Consider the following 27650-nt stretch of genomic DNA (forward strand, 5'->3'; position numbering starts at 1 on the left):
GAACCTATGGAACAAGGTTAATCAGGAAATTTGGAGGAAGAGAGCCACGTGGAAGTGGACTGGGCTCTACCATAGCTATACATCTCATCTCCATGGTTAAAGTTTCCCAGCTATAGTCTTCCCTGACAGTTCATTAACTTGAAGGAGTAGTGAAAGCTTTATCCATCCTTTGCTCCAATTCTCTAAACTCTTTTTCTGTAATTCTGTCTTATATGAAGTTATATTTGTAGAAAACATTAACGTTTAGAGATAAACATTTCTCAGCTGGTTCTTTTAGCAAAAATTTAAATAAGAGCCTCGGTTTACATACAAGTATGCAGAACATAATTTTTTTTTTAATTAGAAAACTTGTAAAAGTTTTAAAAGACAGATTTAAACAGATTTTGTTATGTAAAAATACAAAGTCAATCCTTGTGGGTATGTTCCCATTTGATAACAAATAATTATTTTTTTAACGTCTTTACTGGAGTATAATTGCTTTACAATGGTGTGTTACTTTCTGCTTTATTAACAAAGTGAATCAGCTATATGTATACGTATATCCCCATATCTCCTCCCTCTGCGTCTCCCTCCCACCCTCCCTATCCCACCCTTCTAGGTGGTCACAAAGCACTGATCTGATCTCCCTGTGCTATGTGGCTGCTTCCCTCTAGCTACCTATTTTATTTTTGGTAGTATATATAAGTCCATGCTACTCTCTCACTTTGTCCCAACTTACCCTTCCCCCTCCCTGTGTCCTCAAGTCCATTCTCTACGTCTGCATCTTTATTCCTGTCCTGCCCCTAGGTTCTTCAGAACCTTTTTTTTTTTTTTTTTTTTAGATTCCATACATATGTGTTAGCATACGGTATTTGTTTTTCTCTTTCTGACTTACTTCACTCTGTATGACAGACTCTAGGTCCATCCACCTCACTACAAATAACTCAATTTCGTTTCGTTTTATGGCTGAGTAACATTCCATTGTATATATGTGCCACATCTTCTTTATCAATTCATATGTCGATGGACACATAGGTTGCTTCAATGTCCTGGCTATTGTAAATAGTGCTGCAATGAACACTGTGGTACATGACTCTTTTTGAATTATGGTATTCTCTGGGTATATGCGCAGTAGTGGGATTGCTGAGTCATATGGTAGTTCTATTTTTAGTTTTTTAAGGACCCTCCATACTGTTCTCCATAGTGGCTGTATCAGTTTACATTCCCATCAACAGTGTAAGAGGGTTCCCTTTTCTCCATACCCTCTCCAGCATTTATTGTTTGTAGATTTTTTGATGATGGCTATTATGACCGATGTGAGGTGATACTTCATTGTAGTTTTGATTTGCATTACTCTAATGATTAGTGATGTTGAGCATCCTTTCATGTGTTTGTTGGCAATCTCTGTATATCTTCTTTGGAAAAATGTCTATTTAGGCCTTCTGCCCATTTTTGGATTGGGTTGTCTGTTTTTCTCATATTGAGCTGCATGAGCTGCTTGTATATTTTGGAGGTTAATTCTTTGTCAGTTGCTACGTTTGCAAGTATTTTCTCCTATTCTGAGGGTTGTCTTTTCGTCTTGTTTATGGTTTCCTTTGCTGTGCAGAAGCTTTTTCGTTTCATTAGGTCCCATTTGTTTATTTTCATTTTTATTTCCATTTCTCTAGGAGGTGGGTCAAAAAAGGATCTTGCAGTGATTTATGTCATAGAGTGTTCTGCCTATGTTTTCCTCTAAGAGTTTTATAGTGTCTGCCCTTATGTTTAGGTCTTTAATCCATTTTGAGTTTATTTTTGTGTATGGTGTTAGGGAGTGTTCTAATTTCATACTTTTACATGTACCTGTCCAATTTTCCCAGCACCACTTATTGAAGAGGCTGTCTTTTCTCCACTGTATATGCTTGCCTCCTTTATCAAAGATAAGGTGACCATATGTGAGTGGGTTTATCTCTGGGCTTTCTATCCTGTTCCATTGATCAATATTTCTGTTTTTGTGCCAGTACCATATTGTCTTGATTACTGTAGCTTTGTAGTACAGTCTGAAGTCAGGGAGTCTGATTCCTCCAGCTCCGTTTTTTTGCCCCAAGACTGCTTTGGCTATTTGGGGTCTTCTGTGTCTCCATACAAATTTTAAGATTTGTATGAGAATGCCATTGGTAGTTTGATAGGGATTGCATTGAATCTGTCGACTGCTTTGGGTAGTATAGTCATTTTCACAATGTTGATTTCAACATTGTTGAAACAGTGAAGAATCAACAATGTTGAGCCTTCCAATCCAAGAACATGGTATTGGTATATCTCTCCATCTGTCTGTATCATCTTTAATTTCTTTCATCAGTGTCTTATAGTTTTTTGCATACAGCTCTTTTGTCTCCTTAGGTAGGTTTATTCCTAGGTATTTTATTCTTTTTATTGTGATGGTAAATGGGAGTGTTTCCTTAGTTTCTCTTTCAGATTTTTCATCATTAGTGTATAGGAATGAAAGAGATTTCTGTGCATTAATTTTGTATCCTACAACTTTACCAAATTCATTGATAACCAATAATTTGGTTTACTCTCTCATATGGAAAATAGTTTATAACTGTTTGAAATGTGTTCATGTAGTATTAAATCTAAAGCAAATTTATGTAAATTGAATCACACATTATTATCAATTTCTATATTAAACTGAAGGTGGGTTTACAAGGTAAAGACGGAGACCCTAGGATGCAAAAAAGTCACAATAAGGAATATTGAAACCTTAATAAACTAAATATTTAAAAGGAGATGACCATTAAATTGTTAAAACAATGATGCCAGACCTATATAAAGAAAAATACAAATTTAGGGAGGGATCAAAGAGGAAAAGAGCACACTGGGAGTCTTATGATCCTGAGTGAGAAGATGCAGAACTGTAATGTCTCTAAATTATCAATAAAAGTTAAAGTAAATCCAATAAAAGTTCCAATGCATTTTTTCCAGAAAAAAACATATACACAAAACCCACAAATTTTTATACACATTTTTGGGGGTGAAGGTTCTATAAATCCCCCCAAATTTATGCTTGGGCCCAATAGCACTTCTTTTGGAGATGTACATATATATTGATGTGAGAAGATATTACAATCAAGTGAAAAATATAGGTTAAAAAGCAGTTCAGGGGGCTTCCCTAGTGGCGCAGTGGTTGAGAATCTGCCTGCTAATGCAGGGGACATGGGTTCGAGCCCTGGTCTGGGAAGATCCCACATGCCGTGGAGCAACTAGGCCCGTGAGCCACAATTACTGAGCCTGCGCGTCTGGAGCCTGTGCTCCACAACAAGAGAGGCCGCGATAGTGAGAGGCCCATGCACCACGATGAAGAGTGGCCCCCACTTGCCACAACTGGAGAAAGCCCTCACACAGAAACGAAGACCCAACGCAGCCATAAATAAAAATAAATAAATAAATAAATAAAAAATTAAAAAAAAACAAAACAGTTCAAAGAGCATGAGCTCATTTTTATTAAAATATATATTTATATGTATTCATTGAAAAATTTGGAGGATTATGACCAAATGATAAACATTTGCTATCTTTGAGTAGTGGAATTACAATTGATTTCTACCTTCTTTTTCTTTATCTGTCCATTATCATTTTTCCACAATGAACATGAATTTTCTGAAAATGAAAAATTATAAAACCCCTAAAATTCTCAAAGTAAAATTTAAAAAAATAGATAAAATTCTAAAACTTAATTTATAACATTTCAAGGTCCTTTCCTTGAGGATAATGTTATGGGAAAGAGACACACATTATTTGCTATTAGGTCCTTGAAATGAGATCCACAGTTATATTCCAAAGCTTTTCCTCTGTTCCTTCCAGACGGGTTTGGTTTGTTGATATGATCTAATTACTTATTTTATGGTGCTGATTATAGTGGTTGGTGGCTATTCCTGCATTTGTTTATCCATCCTTTGAGCAAGCTATCAGGAACCAGGTGTTAGACATTGCTGTAATTTATTATTTCCATAAGTGCACATTTTCACACTGTGGGTTTTCTTTAAGTTGCATAAACCATATAAAACTGTAATTAGAACAAACATTTGTTTCAGGAAGTCTTTAAAAATACCCAGCTCCATGTATATGCAAACCTTTCCTGTGAAAAGGTTATGGGGGAAGGCAAGAGAGAAATACAAATATTCCTGTGTGATGTGATGAAGGGTCTCATTCCTTCTTTTAAAAGAATTCCCTGGAGCTCACAAAACCTAACGCGTTAAAAGCATTAACATTGAGAAAGCATTAAATAATGGGAAGAATGAAACAGTACGTTCATACTTTCACACTCAAGACTTTCTAATTTAGAATCAAGTACTTGGACTTCTGATGAAAGAGCTGTCTAGGCCAGAAGAATCCAATGTGTCAACTGTAGTCCAATAAGTGGCATTGCCATTCATGCCTCGTCCTTTTTCTGTTATCTGGTTTTGGTATTCATTCATTTGGCCTATTAGAACCCAAAGCACTTAAACTTTAGGAGAATAAAATAATCATTAAAGTACAGAAACAGGCCTGAGATGGAGACAGGCCTTTTTAATCATATTAGATAACTATGTCTGAAGAACTCAAATGCTTCCATAAACTACCCAAGGATAATTAACACAAGCTGTAGACCATGCTTTTAGTTTTGGTTTTAATATCTTCAAAATGTGGTGTCAGGACCAAAAACACTTTGTACCAAAGTGGAGAAACCTCATCTGTAGTGAATTATATCTCATGAATGATTTCAGAGATCTGATTTCTTATAAAATAAGTGAGAGAGCATTAGCCATTAATGACCCTCTGGGATATTTAATCCACAAAGCTTAGGTTATTGCTTCTCGGCCAGCCATTATGAGAAGCTGGGGTAAGGATGCCTAGGATTCAAGAGATGTGAATTCAGGATCATGATAATTTTTTTTTTTTTTTTTAAACATTGCATGATTACTTGGGCCTCTCCTCTTCAGGTGGTGTGAATTAACCGTTTGGAAAATACTGACCATATAGAAGATGTTTCTCAATTCTTTACCCACTGAGACATATTAGAAAGGAACTATATTTGAGACTTAAATTTGTCACTGCATAAGGACAGATTCTAAGAAGACAAGGAATAAAAATCAAGAATGTGCTAACTCTTTCATTCTTACATTGATTCAGAGAGCAGAGCATTTACTATTGGCCTACCGTGACTCAGGTGTTGGATAATTAAAGATCAGTAAGACACACCCAAGTCTATTCACTTTAAGTCCTCCTGGATCTCAAGCTTTAAAAATCTTTGAGGTGGTGTTGATTGGCAATTTAAAAACAGATATAAACACTACCATCAATTAGTTGTTTTTAAGGCAAAACTATTCATGGAAATTATGCAAGTGAAAATAAGAACCCTGATCATACAAAACAAAACTGAAATAGGGTTACGAATATTGCATCAGACACATACTAAAAGCTTATTTGTTGTTTATATGAAATTCAATTTAACTGGATATCCTGCATTTTTTTATTTGCTAAACCTGGCCACCCTGAGCTGAAAGCCAGAGAGCCGGCAGGCACTCCAGCTTGGAGCTGGCCTGTGGGTGCAGCTGCTGGGACGTGTGGTCCTAGGCATGCTGGAGGGTGCTGACAACTGCTGTTGGTTAATAATCTGCTCCCTGGTAACAAAGACAGGAGAGGCCCAATGCCACTGTTCTTTTCTGAGAGGGTAAAAAGTACTGTAAGCATTGCCCACAGCATCTAAATGTTTCCCCAGTACTACTAATAATATACTACATTTTCAATTGATTTTAAAGCTACAAATTCAGAGAGCTATAAAACTGTTTAGAGCCCTCAGGGAGCCAGAATTGGTGAAGGCTGATTCTCTCCGTGAAAAAAAAAATGCAACTTGGTAGAAATCTTTTGTAAGTCACATCACTTCTCTGGGTCTGTTTACGAATCTATAAAAGAAGAAAACCAGACTGTGGCTTTGCTCATATCGATCCCTCCTGCATTTGAAATGTTCTCCCTGTCCAACTTCGCTTTTCTAAATCTTGTCTTAATTCACGGGTCTGCTAAAAGTTGTCCCAGAGCTTCCCCCTCAAAAGTGATTTCTGCTCCTCTAATTACCCTAGCACTTTTCCTGTGTCAGGTATCACTTTTTACCTTATAGACATTCATGTACTCGTCTCCTTTCCATGACTGAAGCCCTCTAAAGCCAGAACCTGTCACTCATTCATCTTTGTAACCCCCACCCTGCCATCCCGGCACCAAGTGCCTCATTTTGTTTAATGCCCCTGTTGTGGGCTGTGGATTCAGCCTTTTCTATGTACCCCTAAGGAAGGCAGACTTTTTAGGGTCATTTTGCAGATGTCATTGCCTGAGCATTTTCTGATTCAAGTCAGACCCTCAAAAATGCCTTTGTACAGATCTGAGAGATAGCAAACAGGAATAGAAATAGCTAAAGCAATGAAAATCCTATTGCATGCACTCCTGAGGTTGTGTAATTGCGGTCGGAAGTCTCTGCATTTTAAAAGGCTGACTGGGGACACTTATGGACTGAGCAGATAAGTCGCCTTTACAACAAAAATATGGACCGGCATCAGCATTCGAACCAGAAAGCATGGCCAGTGTGGGTGTGGAGGGGCAGCTCACCTGAGTCAGAAGACAATGCAGAACCAGAACCGTGAAAGAAGAGTACCTAAGCCAGAATTGGAAGGAACCCTACCCTCGAAGAGGATGGACAGCTAAAACCACACCTACATAATAAGTTATTACTAACCTATATATTACCTGCACAGGATATGTATGAAAGTGAGTTTAAGTCATAAAGCGCTTTTCAGGAAAAGAACACTAAGAAAGTGAAAACGTAAATATCGAAGTCAAACCTTTCAGAAACACATATTGTGCAACCTTTGCTTTCCTAACTCAGTGAGGAAACACGATTCTCTGGAGGTTCAAAGCCCAGCTCAGCCACGGAAGGATCTGCTCAGCAAATGGCAGGTGCCTGGGGAAGCCATGGGCACGACGGGGTCACCCAGGGAGACCCTAGAGTAAGGCACATCCTGTGTTAACGAGGTCTGGCACGAGGCAATCCCAGGCTTTCTCCCCAGCCATCTGAGCTTCTAGTTGTGTGATACATTCAACGGAAGCCATGTGAGAACATGTTTCTGTGAAATCAGTGATACTGACTGAATCAAACACAAAATCCCATACATTTCCACTCTTCCTCTTTAGCTGATAACAACAAAGAATAAGAAATGACCTTTGGAAAAGTTAGTCATTTGATCCAAATGGTGGCTAATAAGGATAACTAGGGTCTGTCCCTGTGTTTCTTAGTAATTACCTCATAGGTTAGTGGCCCCATGATTGCTTGAACTGTGAGGAATTTAATTATTGGCATGAACTCTTGAGTTTTATCAGCTGTGGTCACTTCTACATAAACCGTCTCATATTAAAACAAGCACTGGTTAATATACTTCTAACACACCAAAAATGAGCCAACAGCAGTGGGTGGATATTTACTTTACGGCCCTGTTCTCTGTCTTACTTCAGAAGCCAATTCCTTAGGATGGAAAGGGGGACACATCTCCTACCAGGGGAAACATATAAGTCCTTTCCTTGTCTCTTAGCAGACCTTCCAGATAAGACCATTTCTAGACAGAAGAGCTAGAGTGAATGAACAACAGTGAAGAAAACCCAGAATTCCAGATAGACCTTAGTTTCTGATGATGAACAATATAGAAAAATCTAGCTAATTCTAGAATACTGCTTGCATTTTTCCCTGTTAACTCCTAGAAGCAGGATTCAGGTTTAAGTCATCACTGTAAATCTTACACCTTTGTGGCTCAAGGGTCACAAAAGAGCAGCTCTGGAGACAGACAAAATAGGGTTCAAATTCTAACTCTGCTTCTCATCTTATTGACTGACTGTTATTTGTCTCATGAAGTTATTGTGGAATTTTTATTAGACTAATGTACATAAAAAGTGTAATGCAATGCCTATTGGCAAATGCTCTATAAACAGCATTTATTTTTATCATAATTATTACTATGTTTGCCGAGTGATTTGATGATAACTTATGGAAAATGTTATGAGTTAAAGAACATTTCACTCTTGTATCTTTAACATATTTTTAAATACCTTTATTTTGTCTGATCATAGAGTGATGCATGTCTAATGCAAAAAGTTTAGAAAATATAGAATAAAAAAGATTACTCTAATCCTGGAACCCAGAGATAACACTGTGAAATTTTGGTGTTTATCCTTCCAGACTTGTTTGTAAGCAAATATACATATATGCATACAAATGTATACATGCACATGCATGTTTTGGTTACAAAAGTAACAACATACAGAGTTTGGAAGTGTTCCCAGGTCAATATATGTATAGGTCTTCATTGATATCAAAAATCGCTGCATTAGGCAGGAACAGAGACGCAGACGTAGAGAACAGACGTGTGGAAAAGGTGGGGGAGGGGGGAATGAATGGGGAGATTGGGATTGACATATAGGAACTACCACGTGTAAAACAGAGAGCTAGTGGGAACCTGCTGTATAGCACAGGGAGCTCAGCTCGGTGCTCTGTGGTGATCTAGATGGGTAGGATGGGGGGCGGGGTGGGAGGGAGGTACAAGAGGGAGGGGATATATGTATACATATAGCTGATTCACTTCATTGTACAGCAGAAACTAACACACCATGGTAAAGCAACCATATCCCAACTTAAAAAGAGATTGCTGCATTATGTTTCATTAAATAAATGTATCATAACCCAATTCCCTATTATAAATGGTGTTGTGATATTTTTATCTATACATCTTTGTACACTTGTCCTTAAGGACAGATTTCTAGAAGTTAAATTGCTGAGCTGAGCCGAAAAGCATACCTGTTTAAAAGCTTATACGAATGCTCTACAGGGCTGTCCAACAAGGGGAACAAGCTAAAAATTTGCCCCAGGCCTCCCTGTCTGCCACCTCCACTGGCCCTGTCTACTCTGCCTGCAGGGTAAGAAGAGCTCATCCATGCCCTCGCTGAAGGTATCACCATCTTTTCATTCTTACCAATACGACCTGCAAAAAATTGCATCTCATTTTAATTTGCATTTCTTTGATGATTAGCAACTTCTTTGTTTCTTGATGGTTACTTTCTTCCTCCAAACTTAGAGGATAATTTATGGCTATCAGGGAACATAAGAAAAAGTGAGATGCAGAAAGAAGAGGAAACATGTGGTTGCAAATTTCAACCAGGGGTTGCAGATTAAACAGAAAAGTAAACATACAGTACTGTACTCTGCCCGGCGCATGCTAGTTGATTGATCGGAAAGCAAATTGATGAGGGAAGCAATTGAAAAGCATAATAGTAGGAGGTGGGCTTATGAACAAGAAGGGAGAATCTGATTTCTCCAGTAAACTGAAGAAATCACACACCAGGCACTAGTTACCTTGACATTAACGGTGACATATTTTTGAGGCTGTGGCAAAAGTCATGAGTATGCTCGGTTAATGATAAACACAGGGGGACCACTAGGGGAACTGGGCTGGGAGGATGGGAATGAGAATGAAGAATACTCTGAGGAATAGAGCAACGAACAAACAAACAAACAAACAAAACCAGTCTTGAGTCATCACTGAGTTTAGCCCCTTAGAGTCAGGTTGCTAGAACTAGGACAGGTTGTTTGCCAGGCCAATCAGGGCAGGCTAAGAGAGCCTGTCCTTGTGTTGTCTTGAGGGATGTTCGTCTTTTGCCTCTAAGGATGTAAAGGTTCACAGTAAAGCCGAGCCTCGATAAGAGAGCCAGTGAACGCCAGACAAGATGGGTTCTGGATGCCCGGGAGAAGGTCAGCTGGAGGAGGAAACAGGGGCTACCTGCAAGAGGCACCTTACGTTTTATTTGGATGCCTTCGTAGGGAGTTGGATATCTACTGTGAACTCAGATTTACATATTGTTTTGGAGATAATTCTCCATTGTGTTATGCCAACCTAGAACGGTCTGTCAAACTAGCATTTTTTGATAGGTGTACAGGTAACAAGAAGTAGGATCTATCCCAATGTTCCGCTGAACACAAAATAATTGTCATCTCATAGCCCAGTGAATGACACAGATTATCCTTGCTCTGCTTTGGGGTATTGTTAACTCTATTGGCACTATGATGTCCTGCGTTGGAGTTCTTTAATATATAAAAAAAAAAATTTGAATTTTCTCACAAGTTCTCAGATCTTTACTTGAATATCAGGGGGATGGGTAGCCATATTTCACAGAGAAGACAGCTGAAAAATAAAAGCAAAGTGTCTGTATCTAGATCCTAGCAACTTGGTAGCAGTTCTGAGAGTCCTCAAGTTTGCTTTGATATTGCATATGGATAGTTCTTGAAGCAGGTCACTTTCTGGCATTTTATTTTAAAAGCTTGATCTATATAGACAGTTATTTGGGTGATTAATTAATCTTTCTTTCATTAAGTCCTTTACACTCCTGGTCTTTATCGCCCATTTTGAATATGATCATTTACTTGTCTTTATTTTTTTTGAAAAGCAGATGTCAAGCACCCTCACATGGTTCCTGCTGGCCAGGCACCATGCTTTATGCTTCTGCTTAGGCTGCTTTGACAGCTTCTAGCACAGGGCTCTGATGCGCCTAACAATCCTCAGGGACTGGTAAGTAAGGCCTCAGGATGGATCTGAATCTCCAGATTTCAGCAGCAGCAAGGCCAAGGAATGAAACAGAAGGAGAAATGTTAACACCTCCTCTCCCAAGCCTCAGGGGATGAAGCTAAGACAAACTGTTCTCTCTGAACTCTGTTTAGCCCACAGATTTGTAAGCAAATGAGATAAATTAGAAGATATACCCAAAGGTTTGGTCCTAAAATCATACAAAAAGTGAGCCCCACTTCTCCCCCAAAACAAGTAATCAAAACAAAATCCTTCTCAGTAACTGCAAAAAGAAAACACAAACACTTCAACTCAATTCATTTTGCCAATTTATAAGATTTTAAGATGTTCCCTAACAGTTTTATCTTTGTGTATTTTTAGTACAACTATTATACAGATGTTGAAATGCTAAATTCAGAAAATGGAAAACAGAAGGTTTTGCTGACATGTCCAGCATTTGAAAGAATGAATGGAGAGTTCAAAATAAAAACCCTGGGAAGTACCTAAAAGAAGTATTAAGGTATAAAAATAAAGTATTTATGTCAAACTTAAAGAGATGTAGAGAATTCCAACTGGCAGGAATCCTGAAGAACAGGGTGGAAGAGAGAACAGGGGCTTGGAGTCCATATCTTGATGTTGGATACAACATTTATAAGTCCCTTGCAAAGTCATCTAGGGGAAAAAGTCTACACCAACATCACTCAAGCAAAAAGTATCTGCCTTTTACTTCTGGCATGTCTCCCATGTGCTCAGATACGGGCATTATATATACATGTTGTTTTCCTTTTTATGTCTGCCTGTATTTTTCAGAATTTCTATGAGTACATATTACTTATATACTTACATATATTTTATCATGTAAATATACATATGCATATTCACAAAGATTTTGTTTAAATTTATAATTTTGTTTTAAATACAAATATAAACTTTATGTCTCAGTTCTGACTATGATTCAGGCTGCTACTTTATCTTTAAATTTCTAAATATCTTAAAAGTCTTAGCACATTTTTCACACTTGTGGGGTATGTGAAGCTCTGTTATGGTTAAGGAAGTGGACAGTAAGATGTAAAGCAAACAACTCCAATTTGAAAGCATTTTGTGAACACTCCATTCTGGCAATTTATAGTTTTTGTTTTCTTTAGCCCTTTAGGGATACAGTCTTATATCAACTGTATTAGAAAAGCACCACTCTGAAGTGACTGATTAATAATACACAATATTATAGCCCAAATATACAAAAAATGAATACAAATATTATAAAATAATTTAAAGTTAAAATTCCAGAAGCAGATGTAATTTAGATCTCAGAAACAATTATGTGTGTTATGCAATAATTTGCTATATGCCAAGAGAGAACATTTGTTTTTAATTCCGCTGTGAAATTTAGTGTAAGAGTGGAGTTAACGAAGAAGGGCATTTTTTTCTGCTGTTCGTTAATTAACTAAAAACAATTTTATTTTGCCACTTGGAGGTGTAAAATCAGTAAGTGACATGAATTCTTTTAAAAATAACCTTTAATTTTCTGTAGAAATTTTAGGAAATAGAGCCAGGTAAAAAGAACTAAAAACAAACCAAAACAAAACAAAACCCACCACTAGTAATTCTAAAAACATTTTCCTGGTTTTTCCTTCTGGTACTACCTCTTTCTTTGCACGTGAATGTGTGAGTGTGTGTATATGCTAAAGAGAGACATTAAAACATGGTTTGCGCCTTTCTTTCTTTTTTTTTCTAATAGTTTTTTTTTTTTTAATATTTATTTATTTTATTTATTTTGGCTGTGCCGGGTCTTAGTTGTGGCTTGTGGGATCTTCATTGTGGTGTGCGGGATCTTTAGTTGCAGCGTGCGGGCTCTTTGTTGTGGCATGCCTGTGGGACCTAGTTCCCCGACCAGGGATCAAACCTGGGCCCCCTGCATTGGGAGTGCAGAGTCTTACCCACTGGACCACCAGGGAAGTCCCTGCTCCTTTGTTTCTAATAGAAGAGCCTGACAAAATATCTAATTGAAGTGAATAGATTCCTCAGCAGCAATAAAAATTGTATCAAAGAAGCATAGGTAAGTAATAATAATAATATTAATAATAATCATAACAATTGTGTTTAATGCATAGCATGAATTATTTCATCAGTCTTCATAATAGCACAGTGAGTGGGTACTGTTATTATTCCCACACAACGGATGAGTAAACTGAGACACATGTAGATGATATAATTTGCCCAGGGTCACACAGCAAAGATTAGAAGACTGAGGTAGAGGGATCAGTTAAGACCTCCTTCGATTAGAAGGAGAGTCAAGATTAGAATTCAAGTCTCTTGACTCTCAGTCCATTCAAATAAATTTTCTCTGCCTTATCTCGGTCAGACAAAGCTCAGAAAATAGCTGTGGGCAAAATTCTGAACATTTCAGATACTTCCTCCATCATTCACACTGATAAGATGAAATCCACACCGTGGATACCAAACCAGTGCGTGTTGAATCTAAATGTCAGGAAGTGCTTACTGTCCACAGAGACTGGTTCTAAGGACCCTTGTGCATACCAAACACCTGGGCAGCTCTGAGTAGAGGTCCTAGAGATGGAAAATGAATGGCTCATGAAAGGAGCCAGAGAGGGAACTGAAGCCCTGATGGAATGCTCTCACCAATTCATTCAACAAATATTTATGGAGGGTCTACCATGGGCCAGGTACATGGAAAACAACACAGATGAAGTCCCAGTCCTCATGAAGCAGGGAGAGACAGACAACGGATAATGAAACATTAAACATGATGTTGCTGCTATGAAGAAAAATAACTCAGCATAAAGGAGATAAAGAGTGACAGGGGAAGGTGTATTTTAGATAACGTGGCCTGGAAGGTCTTTCTGATAATGTGACATTTGAGTAATGAGGTGAGGGAGGAGTGTTTCAGGGGAGGGATGGTGAGGAGGAGAGGCTTGGGAGGGAATGAGGCTGCAGAGGTTGCCAGGGGCCAGGCCATGTGGGGCCACTGGGTCCTGGAAAGAGGTTCTGGATAGTCACAGTAGTCAATATCACTGTCATTGGGACAATTTCATCCATAATAACGAGAAATTATGCACAAACTTTCTTGAGATTTTTCATTTTTTAATGAACAATCTGGTATAGGACAGCATTCAGTCATATTTCTAATAATTTTCAAGAGATTGTTCAGACTCCTGTATAAGCTTCTCTCTCTCTTTCTCTCTCTGTCTCTCCAACCTCCTCTCTATCTCTACTTCTGTCCCTCTCCCTCTCCCCATCTCAATCCCTCCTCTCTATCCCTACTTCTGTCCCTCTCCCTCTCCCCATCTCAATCCCTATCTCCATCTCGATCTCTTATCCTTAGGGAACATGGTTTCCTGAAATCTACTCCTCTCTATCTCCACAGTGGAAGAACAATCAGGAGAGCTCATCATGTCATAGAACTTGTACAGCATAAGTCATGATTTTGAAATGTATTTTTAATAGTGGTTTGACAAATAAAACCACTTGGATTTCAAACTATACTACAAAGTTATAGTAATCAAAACAGTATGGTACTGGCATAAAAATAGACACACAGATCAATGAAACAGAATCAAAAGTCATACATATATGGACAATTAATTTATGACAAAGGAGCAAAGAACATACAATGGAGAAATTCTTTTCAATAAATGATGCTGGGAAAATTGGACAGCCATATGCAAAAGAATGAATCTAGACCACTGCCTTACACCATACACAAAATTTAACTGAAAATGGATTAAAAACTTGAGTGTGAGACCTGAAACCGTAAAATTCCTACAAGAAAACACAGGTGGTAACCTCTTTGATGTCAGTCTTCACCACGTTTTTGTGGATCTGACTCCAAAGGCAAGGGAAACAAAAGCAAAAATAAACAAATAGGACTACATCAAAATAAAAAGCTTCTGCACGATGAAGGAAACCATCATCAAAATGAAAAGGCTACCCACTGAATGGGGGAAGATATTTGCAAATCATATATCCAATAAGGGATTAATACTAAAAATATATAAAGAACCCATACGACTCACCAACAACAAAAACCAACCTGATTAAAAAATGGGCAGAGGATCTGAATAGATATTTTTCCAACAAAGACATACAGATGGCCAACAGGCACATGAAAGATGTCCCACATCACTAATTATTAGGGAAATACAAATCAAAACCACAATGACACACCATCTCACACCTGTTAGAATGGCTATTATCAAAAAGACAAAGAATTACAAATGTTGGAAAGGATGTGGAGAAAAGGGAACCCTTGTACACTGTTGGTGGGACTGTAAATTGGTGCAGCCACTAATGACAAACAGTATGGAGATTCCTCAAAAAATTAAGAATAGAACTATTATATGCCCCAGCCATACCACTTCTGGGTGTTTATCTGAAGAACATGAAAACACTCATTGGAAAAGATATACGTACCCCTATGTTCATTGCAGCATTATTTACAAGAGCCAAGACATGAAAACAACCTAAATGTCCATCGGTGGATGAATGGATAAAGAAGATGTGACATATATACACAATGGAATACTACTCAGCCATGGAAAGGAATGGAATCCTGACATTTTCAATGACATGAATGGACCTTGAAGGTGTTATGCTAAGTAAAATAAGTCAGACAGAGAAAGACAAATACCATATGCTTTCACTCACATATGGAACCTAAGGAAACAAAACAAACACACAAAATAAAACAAAGAAAACCTCATAGATACAGAGATCAGATTAATGGTTACCAGAGGTGAAGGGGGTCAACTGCATGGTGATGGATGGTAACTAGACTAGTTGTGGTGATAACTTTGTAGTGTATACAGATATTGATTATAATGCTCTACACCTGAAACTTATTTTTTTAAAAAAGAAAACAAAACATTCTTAACAGTGGTTTGACAAATAAAATCACTTTGGAGGCCAGTGACAATGAGCCAAATATAAAAAGGATAAAGTATTATTGATCCAGAGTTAAGTACTGACAAGAAATTCTCCCTAAAAGACTGGTTTGGTATCTATCAGTAATTCTCATTAGGACTCTATTGACTCAAATATTGAAGGGTATCATTTATTTTTTGCTTGCTTCTTCTCATTTCAAAAATAATCTGAGGGTCACAGGACAAGACTTATCATCATGATGATGGTATATCTCAAATTATATGGGATGGTCTTGATTTTTGTTATTTTGTCCCATATCTTTGGGAACAAGTTATCAAATTTTAGGTTCAAGAGAGCCACTATACCTGTAGTTGAAATCTGTTTTTTGGTTCTAATCCAGTTCAAACATATTGAGAAACTGAACCCAATTAAACTTTTATTAGACTAGTCTAATAAAAAAAAAAATTGAACTGCAAGTTTAACATGGTGGAAATGACTTTTCCTGAAGTCACCTTTAAATGCTTACTTTAAAAGGATGAAAGTGCTGATGGGTATTCTGTATGTCACTTCCTCTATAAAGTCTTTCCTCCCTGGTCCTCTGCCCTTTGCAAAACACTTGCCCTCCCCATCTTGGATCCGGGTGTCTATGATAGCTTCTCAGCACCATCACTAAGCATGTATGTCTGGTCATCTGCCCCTCTCTCTCCAATGGCCAGCCTCCTGCAGGACCCTTTGGTTTGTCTCTGAGTTTCCCATTCCTAACACAGTGCCTGACATGGTATCAACAATACTCAATCAGTGTTTATTCACTAGAAAGAATGAATAAAGGTATAAATTAGTTTTATTTCAAAGTGAGATTTATTTGGTGCAAAAATGGGGATTTAAGACTCTTCCTTTAGGTATATTTATTTGCACTGAAATAAAAGTTTGGATATCAATGAAGATTTTATTAGTACAGATATGCCCTGTTGAAACAAATTTGGTGTTTGTGGGTTTGATAACACAACGTGTTTGGTTTTAAACTATATTTAAACTGTAATTGGTCTTAAATTATTTAATTGTATTAAAAGAAATCCCATCAGATAACTATTTCCAACTATCGTGCCAAGCCCCAAGGATGAAAGGTGAAGGCCTACCCTCTGTTTTGCACATGGTTTAAGAGCCTGAGGGTCAACTCCAGCACAGCTCCCAGCTTTACTGACTGTTTCAGTCTGGAAGGATGGGATTATTCCCCAATAGGAGAGTAAGTAGAGCAAAGAGGAGTTTGGGGCCTCCTAAAGAGCAGGAGTGAAGGCTGCCCTGGCCAGTGCCCCAGGTCGTTTCCTGTTTGGTAAAATGTACATCAAACTAGGGCATCATTTCCTTCAGGTAACACTTGCTGCACAGGTGGATTTCCATCGTTCAATACCTTAAATTGTGTGATTACGTGCTCATGAGCCAGTCAAATACCTCTCAAGTTTTTCCCGTTGTGGATTTAATGTAGTGTATGCATAATCTTTGCTGTATTAATATTCACTGCATATTCTTTGATTATGTGCCACAAAATGATACAAAGAAAGGTGCTGTGTACATTCATTTAAAGCAGACATGGCTCCTGCCTTCAAAGGGCTTTCCATATGGTGGGGACACAGATAACAACCAAACAATGCCACAAGTACATGACTGTAAACAGAGATAAGTACTCCGAAGGAAAAGCACAGAAAATACAAAAATGTGCAGCACAGTCATGATTTAGTTGGGGCTGCAGGTCAGAGAAGATGTCTTTGAGGAAGAACAATTTCAACTGAGGTTTGAAGGATGAGTAGAACAAACAAAACAATGTGTGTGTGTATGTGTGTGTGTGTGTGTGTGTGTGTGTGTGTGTGTGTGTGTACATGTCCCCATGCATGTCATCGCAGGCAGAAGTGAGAAGCAACTGCATATGCAATGGCCCCAGGGTAGAAGACAGGATGAAATTAAACACTGAAAGGTCGGTGCTGTCGAAGTAAAGGGAGCAAAGGGGAGAGGAATAATAAATGTGGCTGAAAACACAGTAAGGGGTCAGACCAGGCAGACAGTTGTAGGCCCCATGCAGGATTTTGGTGTTTTCCCAGGAACAAGAGGAAGTCAGAAGTCACTGTGGAGTTTCAAGAAGAGTGAAATGGTAAGGACTGTACTTTTGAAAAGGAATATTCTGGCTGCACAGAAAAAGATTTAGAGGGGAGCGAAAAACCTATTATGATACCTATTTAGTAGTAGAAAAAAGGTGACAGAGGTTTGGGTGAGGATAGCAACAACAGAGGTGGTGTGAAGTGGTCCAAGTCAAGACATGCTTTGAGGACAGAGTCAACAGGACTTCCAGATGGGTTGGATTTGGGGGATGAGAAAATGATTACAGTCACAGGTAACTTCTAAGTTTCTGGCCTGGGCAACTGTAGGGCTTGTAGAGACATTGACCGATGGGGATCCAGTGGCTGAGATCAGGTCTGGAGAAAGATGCAAAAGAATTCAGTTTGGGGCATGTTGAGTTCAGGGCCAGCTGTCAGGTAGGCAATGTGATCAATGAGCGGGGCATTCAGAGAAGAATAAATCTGGACGGGTAAAATAAATACGAGTCATCAGCATCTGGACGGCAACTGACGTGTGGGTGTTGCTGAGATCATCTAGGAAAAAGTATAAAGAAAAAGAGAAGAGGAGGTCTTACGACAATGCCTTGAGGAGTACCCACATGAAAGGAGGATAATCCGGCCCAAGAAGCCAAAGAGCAGTCAGGAGATGGGAAGAAGACAGAGAAGAGAAAGTTTCAACGAGAGCGTGGTGAATAACGTTGAATGCTGCTGAGAGGTCACCGAAGATGAAGACTGACATAGGCCCTTCAAATTGATCTACACTGGGGTCCATCAATGGGGCAAAAGCCAGACTGGAGTGTGTAGTGTAGTGAGTGGGGCGGAAGGGAAGGGAGACCGTGAGTGAAGGCAACTTCTTGGAGTCGTATAGCTTAAAGGAGAGGAAAGTGACAGTAGGTAGAGGGGGATGTTGGCTCAAGCGGGAGCATTTTGTTTCAAATACGGGAAACTTGAGCCCAAATACTAATAAGAAGAGCCCAGTAAAAAGAGAGAAGTTGTAGACAAAGAAAAAAATAGAAAGGGAGTTGAGGTCCCTGACATGGCAGAAGGCACTGGGGTTGAGAGTACAATTGGTGAGGTCGGCTCTGGAAGAGACACCTTCTCTACTGTAACAAGGAGTAGAGGGTGGGCACACGTGCAGGATGGTGTGCAGGTTTGGTAGCAGAGCAGGAAACTGAGGAAGTTCTCCTCAACTTGTATATGTAGTCATTAATTGTAAAAATATATGTTTGTGTGCTGAGGGGCTTGTCATCAAAGATCAGTTGCTATTATTAAACTAATTATAGCAAAATTTTACTTAAAGGAAAATCCCTCATTGTACAGTTTTGTTTTATTTTGCTTTGGCTTGTTCAATGACTGGTCTTTTAATTCTATGTTTCGTCATACAGATTTCTGCAGTTTTTTAAAAGTCAGGTTAGTTGAGGTTAAATTTACAGATGGTAAAATTTTAAATTTACCCTTTCTAGGTGTGTAGTACTATGACCTTTGACAAATGTGTATACTTATGTAACCACCACTAAAATCATGATATAGAATATTTCAATCACTCTTAATACCTCCCTCTTGTTTCTTTTTCACAGTTTCTTCCCCTACCGGCAACCTCGGCAAATACCACCCCCCCTCCCCCTGCCACACACACACACTGTGCTCAGTCCCTCTAGGTAGCTTTGTTTATGTGGTCTCCTTCATCTTAGAATGGTACATGTTTCCTCGTGACATCCTTTCAGGCTTACGTGGCTTGCTCAGTGAGTGATATCTGCAGTGACTTCCCCCATTCCTACATAACGATTTAGCTTTTCATTATCATAGATTATGAGCAAATACTGTATTAAACCATGTGTAATAAACTCATTTTACATTTAAAAACGTGGAGCTGAAAGTGAGCATAGATAGCATTTAGTTATAAGATAGCATTTACACATAAATGAGCCATTAAAAACTAATATGATTAGAATTAAAAGTATAATTAATGTTTTACAATTCTGTGTCCATTTGTTCTTTCCACTAATACACTCTTTTATTCTCTGTTTTATATATACATATATGTGTGTATAAATGTGCGTGTGTGCATATATCTTATTTTCCCAATAAAACTGTAAATCCTTGGAATTATTTGCTGTATCCTATATTACTAAACCCCCCAAAACACCTATTAAAATGATTAGCATCCAGTAGGTACTCAATAAATTCAGTTTGAAGGATTAACTGATTTGTAAAAATTAACTAAAGGAAATAAGTTAGAGACAGACCGATACTGTATGAACTCACTTATGTGTACAAAATTAAATGTTGAGCTCAGAGAGTAGATCAGTGTTTGCCAGGGGCTGGAGGGCAGGGGAAATAGGGAGATGGAGGTCAAAGGTTACAAACTTCCAGTTTTAAGATGAATACATTCTGCGGACCTAATGTACAGCATGGTGACTATAGTTGACAATACTGTATTGTATTCTTGAAAACTGCATACAGGGTAGATGTTAAATGTTCTCATCACACACAGAAATACATAGTTACATAGGTAACTATGTAAGGTGATGGAGGCGTTAACTAACCTTATCGTGGTAATTATTTCACAATATATACCTATATTAAATCATCACACTGTACTCTTTAAACTTACACAATGTTATATGTCAATTATATCTCAATAAAGCCGGGAGATGAAAGAGAAAAGAAAAGCAAAGGATCAAGATGTTTGTAAATTTACTTTGGGCAAACTTGAGACCATGAGATCCAATTCAGTTCCATCTCAGAAAGAAAATGTTGCTGTGCAGAAAATATTCTACTCATTTACATTTGGGCCAGGAAATAAAGCTTCCATCCTAGACAGAGGCCTAAGGGCTTTTTTTTAAGGAAGAACGAGGTATGTGCTTAGAGAATCAATCAGAATTAAATCTTCACCCAAGAAGTTTTGTATAAACATTAACTTGGCTATACAGCCTCCATCCAGCTGTCTCTTTTCAAATTTTACACAGGCTAAAAAAAAAAAAAAAAAAAAAAAAAGATGTAAACTAAAAATATCCCAACAACTGGAGGCTGACATCTGAAATCCTCTTCAGTTGAAGCATCCAAGTCAACGCAACAAATATTTACATTAAGAACTGAAATTCTGGGAAATAGTTCAAAAAATTTGATAGGGCTAGGTATTAACAGACATCTCCAAACTGTCCAATGCATACTACATAGAATATATTATCTATTAAATATCTGCTTTCTGATGTCCTTCACAGAATCCCTGAGAGGAATGTCTTCATGCCATGCCAAGTCAGCATAAGCCCAGGAATCAGCAGCACAGAGAAGTAGACAAGGCTAGAACATTCCTGCCACTCTGTCCTGCCAAGCTGTGGGACTCTTCCTCTCTGCTACACTACTATCTCCCTCCCACCCTTGCCACCCGGGAGTCTGGGTGCAATGGGAGGACTGAAGCTGATTCACATTCTTGAGTAAATGTCCAGGGGCCCCAGAAGACAAAGAAGCACAGACGATATTAAATGGCAGAGCCACATTAGGGGCAAATTTTAACTTATCTCTTTTACTTTAACATGATAAAGGACTCTTAAATCTGATGAATTTTAAGTTGTACCAATATTGATCTAGCTAATTATGCCAAAACATAAATGCAACTGTAATATAACAAAAGCAATAACAAAAAACCACATTATCTGAATAATCCTCACCATCAGCATGAACAAGCACCAAGGTTACTGGATTGTTGTGAAACTCTAAGCTTGGCTTTGGCAGGGTGAATGCAGTTTGCAGCGTGAGTTCTCCCCAGCTGCTGGTCAGAAACCATTAATGAGATGTAATGCAATATAGTGCTCTTATATTGACAGCAGAGAAGCGATTTCATTGCAAATTGCTGAAGTTCACTTATGAGCACATGAACTAATTTTACATGATTCCTGAGCTCAAAATTAATCATCACTATCTCTGCAGTCTCATGTTTTATTCATCTCTCCTCATAATACTTATATGTTGCATCATAATTACTTGTGCTCATGTCTGTCACTGCCACTAACTTGTGAACCCATTGAGAGCTGGATCTAGGTTTTGTTCATCTTTGTGTTCCTTTCAGGGCCCAGGATAGAGTTGTCTGTATAATAGATGAATAATAAACATTTAATGAGTGAATGAGTGAACCAATTGTCCGGAAAAACTAATGGCAACCCTACATACTGTCTGTATAGAATCTGTTCCAATTGGCATTTGTATATTTGTTATCTGTGGATCAAAGGAAACCAATCCAAAATCTAACGATCTGTCAGTATTTTAAATCTGTTGTCACAATTTTATTTCTCATGATTCTACCCCGAAACTCCTGTGACTGGCAAATTTGCTTGTTGTCAGTAACTTTTAGATAGAAACATCTGCTTATGTAATAAATGGCAAGTTAGTAAAAGAGGTAATGTAAATATAATACAATATTAAATATCATAAAGAAGTTATAACAAAATGTGCTTATTATTGTTTCTTATGCTTTATAGAATTTTTCTTTTTGTGAAAGTATAGTCTGTGGTAGCCTTTTTAAGAGAGGATGTAGCATGGTAAATTTTCTGTCTGAAAGCTTGTATGTCTGAAAAGTGGCTTTATTTCACCTTCACTTTTGAATATTAATTTGGCTAGATACAAAAATCTCCATTCATAGTCCTCTTTTGTTTTGTTTTGTGTTTCAGCACCAGAAGTTCTTGTTTCCAGAGTTGTTGATGAGAAGCCTTCTCTAAATCAGATTCTTGGTTGTTAATAATTTTCTTCTCGGATAACTTTTAGGATTATTTCCTATCTGGTGAGGTTCTAAAAATTTTCTACAACATTATTATACTACTCAGCATATGGTAACCCTTTTGTTCTGAAGTCCTATGTCCTTTTTTTTTTTTTTTTTTTTTTAGTTCCAAGAAATAGGTTTTCTTTCTTTAACTATTGGCTCCCCTGCATTATCTCTTATTTCTTCTCCATAAATTCTGTTTTCTTAGATGTTGACAAATCTAGAGCTATTCTCTACGATTCTTTTCTTTAAACTTTCTTTTTTTACCCTTTTATCTTATATTCTGGAAGAATCCCTTAGCCCCCACCTTCCTGGTTCACTAATTTGCCCCTCTGTGTTTTCATTCTGCTATTTGGCCATCATTAAGTTCTTAATGGCAACAAGTACATTTTTTTCATTTTCAAGATCTCCTCTTGATCCTGTTATTGTTTCATGGATGGAATGCCATGTTTTATATCTCTAAAGATAGTAACCATTTTTCTTGTTTAGTTCTGAAGCCCTCCAAGCTGTAAATGCTTGTTCTTGTCTTTTTCCATGTTGGCTGTCCTCATATTTCTAGTCACTCCCAACTGTGAGCTCATATTTCCTAGACTCTAAGCTCTCTCAGCGTGGGCAGCCAGTCTTAGGTGAGGGACTGAAGCAGCTGTGGGTGCCTGTGCTCCTTACTGTTTTCAGTGAGAACAGGAGATGGGCAGAGCTGGAGACAGCAGCTGGTCTCTAGAGCTTATGCAGTCCCTCTTTGTCCTGGGCATCATCAGCTACCTGGGGTCCTTCCCTATTTCCCCATCCTAAACACTGACCTAAACACTGCGGGGAGAAGGGAAGAAGGGAGTGCACAGGGGTTGATAGGAACAAACTCCTCTCACTACAAGAGCTCTACCAACCCTCAGTGGCTGTTCCCAGCCCTCTCCTGCTCCAGGGTGCCACCACTTCTAGACATGGGACCTTGGTGGTGCTGCACTATGACTTGGTCTATCCTTTACTCTTGCCCATCTCAATCCCACTGTTCAGTCTCCCAGGAATTCCTTGAAGCTTCTAATCCCTTATGAAGTTTACTTCTTATTCTTGGGTGTGGCTAGAGATTCAGATGTTTCTTTATATCAGTTCTATAAGCCCCCCAATTTGGAGGGAACCTGCAGCATATTCTTGCACATTCTGACATTTTGAACCACAACATTCAGAATCTTACCCTTAAACTGGGCCTTCTGAGCAACATAGAGTACACAGGAATTAGAGAAAACACTGGTACTTATTTGATATGTTGGTCATTTCCCTGTTCGCTTTTAGATCCAATTTCCACTTTTCCCTTGTTTGACTCTGCATCACAGGAAACTACACTCCCTGACTCTTTTAACAACTGGCTTCTGGGTAAGTTGTTCAGCCAATGGGAGGCACTGGTGGAGACTGGAAGGGGAGGTGAGGGAGAAGCCAGGGCTCCCTGCTGGGATGATGCCTCTACAGCACCCATGGCTCTTCAGAGGCCCCAGCTTCCATTCTGTCGGGCAGCATTCATCTTGTCCAGCTCCTGCTGGCTGGCACTAGTCTCTGGCCTTGGTAACACAACCTTCTACCAATGTCCCTCCAGTCCTAGGGGTGTAGGACCTCCTCCTGCTGCTCTGATCTCTGGGGTGCTGCAGCACCGCATAGTACCATCTCCTGTGCAACAAATTTCCTATATTAAATTCCTGCTGTTGAGAGCCCTAGAATGGTTTTGTTTTCCTGGCTGGATCCTGATTTGAAGATCAAAGTTCTGAAGAGACTTTTTCAAAAATAATATTGGGTAAGTCCTTTCTTTGAGGGGAAGGGAGCACCATGGTAAAGGAATTTTAAACTTGGGTTTCTCAATATCTCAGATATCCCAAGTTATTTCAAGGAGTGACATGAAATTCTTTAAAATGTGAATTTTGGCAGTATATTTCACCTTAATTGCATATATGCCACAAAGCGGTTTTGTAAGGAAAGCCTTAGGGGCCTATCATATTATTAAACACAGTGTTCTAGAATCAGGAAATGCTATCCTAGAGGAGGAAGGCTTTGAGTATAACAGAAACCTTGCCTAAGGCTTCTCAAGCTTTACACCTACCTTCAGGGGCAGCCATGAACTTGTTTAAAGAAAATGCTTTCATCATCTGTTACCGTTTTCTCTGTTGAGAGAGGGTTATGTGAAATGACAGAAAACCTTTAAAAAAATCTTGTGTAGCTTTGTTATTCTGAAATAGAGAATACCACTGCCTTCTAAGCCTAGTCCGTTATGATCACGCCACAGTGCTTAATAAGCAGCACAGAAACAACTAGAGAGCCCACCACTGTGGCCCGTGATCAGAGAGAGAACGAGAGCCACGCTGTGCCCCTGGTATGCCATATGGTTGCAAATCTAAAGGCTCTGAAAGATGCCGCACTTGTATGAAGTCCTGAATACCTGCTTTCATTTCCATTTTGAGTGTTTGAACTGTAATATATGGACCATCTATTTATTAAAGGAGAGAGCTTACTTTGGCATGGGATAAATTGGTGCTTGCAGCAAGATGCTGTTTAATACAAGGGACATTTCTTGAATTCCTTTCAGATCTGAGATCCACAGCTTAAGAGTGTTTGGTGTATACATTTAAAAACTGCATGACTATTATGCAACCTCTTTTCTTCAGCTGGCATGAGAAGGATATTCCCATCCTCTCTATGCTCTGTTCTTTACTTCCTCAAAGCTGAGGAGGCAAAAACCCTGCCAGCCTTATCCAGCTTTTCATGGAAAGCCGCCACTCTTAACTGGCGCCTAAATGCAATTTCAGACTGTCCCAGGAGAACTTCGTTCTTTGAGGTGAATTCATAACATTAGGGCCAACAAAGAAGTTAACACAAACTTGCACGGTTAAAGAAAAAGGAAAAGTCTGCAGTCTTACTGAAGGAACTCTGCTTCTGTGAGTTCCTCTGTCCTCTGCTCCCCAGTGACAATGGCCAGTTCATCCTTCAGTTCCTGGATTTCCTTTTGTAGGCGTATAATCATCTGCAAACGGCAAGGCAGGAGCGTAAATGTCAACTCCTCACTGAGGGGAACTATGTGACAGAGAACCATACATCTTTTATAATTATGAACAAAAGTGTACAGAGAATGATATAAAAGGCACTCTTGTACTTACCACCCAGCTTTGTTAAATCTTAACATTTTGTCAAAACAGTTCTAGGATTTTTCTTAACAAATAAAACATTACAGATGGAACTGGTGTCCCTTATTCCTGTTCCCCTTCTGTCCTTCCTGGAGTGATTGCTGTCCTGCATTTAGTGGGTAGCATTTCCCTGCATGTTTTATACATTTACTCCATATGTACAGATGTGACTGTAAATGATGTATGATATCATCTTGCATGCCTTACACTTTATGTAAATGTTGCCATACTGCATGTAACTGCAACTTGCTTTTTTTTTTCCCCTCACACTATGTTTCTGAGATTATTTATATTGCTTCATGTGGCTCTAGTTCATGAATTTTCATGGACATATAGTATTTCAGTAAAGGAATGTATCACAATTTATGTATCTATGTCTCCCGTTGACGGACATTCAGGATTTTTACTTTTGCGATTACAAAGAGTGTTGCTGTGAACATTGTAAGTCTCTGGGCATGTGTGGGAGAGTTTCCCTGTAGTGTGCACCTAGAACTGTGTAGAGGTAGAGTTAGTGCACCCCCTTATTATATATTGCCAAAGTGCTCTTCAGAATGGATGCATAAATTCATATTCTCAGCAGCTATATATGTAAGTTCCTGTTTCCCCACATTTTTGTCATTTTGTATGTAGTATTGCCAGACACTTTAATCTTGCCGATCTGGTAGGTGTAAAATGGTCTCTTATCTAGTTCTAATCTACAACTAGTATTTTGATGATTATTAATGAGGTCGATCATCTTTGTGTATGCATACTGGCTGTTTGGGTTTCCTCTTCTGTGAATTATTTATTCACCATCTTGCCCATGTTTCAGTTGAGTTGTTTTTCTTTTCCTTATTAATTTGCAGATTTCTTTATATATTCGGGATGTGAACCCTTTGTTAGTTTTATGCAATGTGCATGTTTTCTCCCAATCTATGTAATATTTTTCACTCTGTGGTGTTCTTTTTGTTAAATGAAAGTTTTAAATTTCAATATAATTTCATTATCAACTTCTCTCGTTTTGAGCTTTATATTTGTGTCTTCTTTAAGAAAATCTATTTTACCTAAAGCCAGAGCAATATTTTCCTATATGTTCTTATAAAAGTTTTAAAGTTTTAAAGTTTTGCTTTTTACATTTAGGTTGCTTGATTTTATTTTGTAGGAAGTGTGAGATATGGACCTAATTTTAATTTTTTTATGGCTAACCATGCAAGATTTGCTATTATAATTCTGTTATATATTTCCACATGTAACATGTGTCTTTTTCTGGGCTATTGGTTAAAAACATTTGTCTACTTGACTATATGTATGGTAATACTACACTGTTTTAATTACTATATCTTAAAAAATTTTTGGCATCTAGATAGAATAAGCGCCTTCCATCTTGTTCTCTTCCAAAATAGACTTCACTATTCTTGATCATTTGCTCTTTCATATAAATTTTAGATTTGGCTTGTAAAATTCTACCAAAGGCCCTCCTCAAATTTTAACTGGAAATAAATTTGAGTAAAAGGTTAATTTGATAAGACATTAAAGTAATGCTATGAATCATTACATCCATGAACATGGTATAGCTTTCTGATTCCTTTCAATACAAATCTGTGTATGTCTTTAATTAGATTTTATTCCTAGAATTTTAAAGTTTTTGTTGCTATTATAAATAGAATTTTTATAAAATTGCATTTTCTAATTATTGGCTTTTGATGTATAGGAAGGCAATTCATCTTTATGAATGGATTAATTTTCTGAATATTATTTTGGTTATCTGTTTACCTGTTATTAAACACTCTTGGATATTCTATATGAGCAATCAAATTGTCCACAAGTAATGACAGATATTCTTCTTATCAAATCGTCATAAATTAAAAAAAAAAAGTCTCTTTCCTAAGAACCTCCAAGTACAGTGCTTAAGACGTTCTTGTCTTATTCCTTCTAACGTTTCAACTTTTAAATGTTTGCTGTAGTTTTTGGTTGATACCCTTAATCACTCTAAGGATGTTCACTTATATTCATAGTTTGATGAGTCTTTTCAAACTATGGATGAATGTTTAATGTTATCAAACACTTTTTCTGCATCTAGTGATGTGATCATTTAATTTTTTCTTTTAATTGTGAATGTGATGAATCACCTTAATTCATGTGATTTTACTTTTTAGTATGAACTACTTCAGATATACAAAAA

At 38.1% G+C, this 27650-nt stretch overlaps 1 protein-coding gene across 1 annotated transcript in view; it reads right to left on the minus strand.

Moving 5' to 3' along the window:
- The window catches only part of KIF6 (kinesin family member 6), a 399235-nt gene that overhangs the window by 215220 nt on the left and 156365 nt on the right, over window positions 1-27650 (minus strand). Inside the window, exon 10 of the mRNA XM_068557688.1 lies at window positions 25226-25329. Within this exon, the coding sequence (XP_068413789.1) occupies window positions 25226-25329 (104 nt within the window). The remainder of the gene's footprint in view (window positions 1-25225; window positions 25330-27650) is intronic.

The sequence above is a fragment of the Eschrichtius robustus genome, chromosome 12 (genome assembly GCF_028021215.1).
Source record: "Eschrichtius robustus isolate mEscRob2 chromosome 12, mEscRob2.pri, whole genome shotgun sequence".
In the NCBI taxonomy this organism is placed as follows: domain Eukaryota; kingdom Metazoa; phylum Chordata; class Mammalia; order Artiodactyla; family Eschrichtiidae; genus Eschrichtius; species Eschrichtius robustus.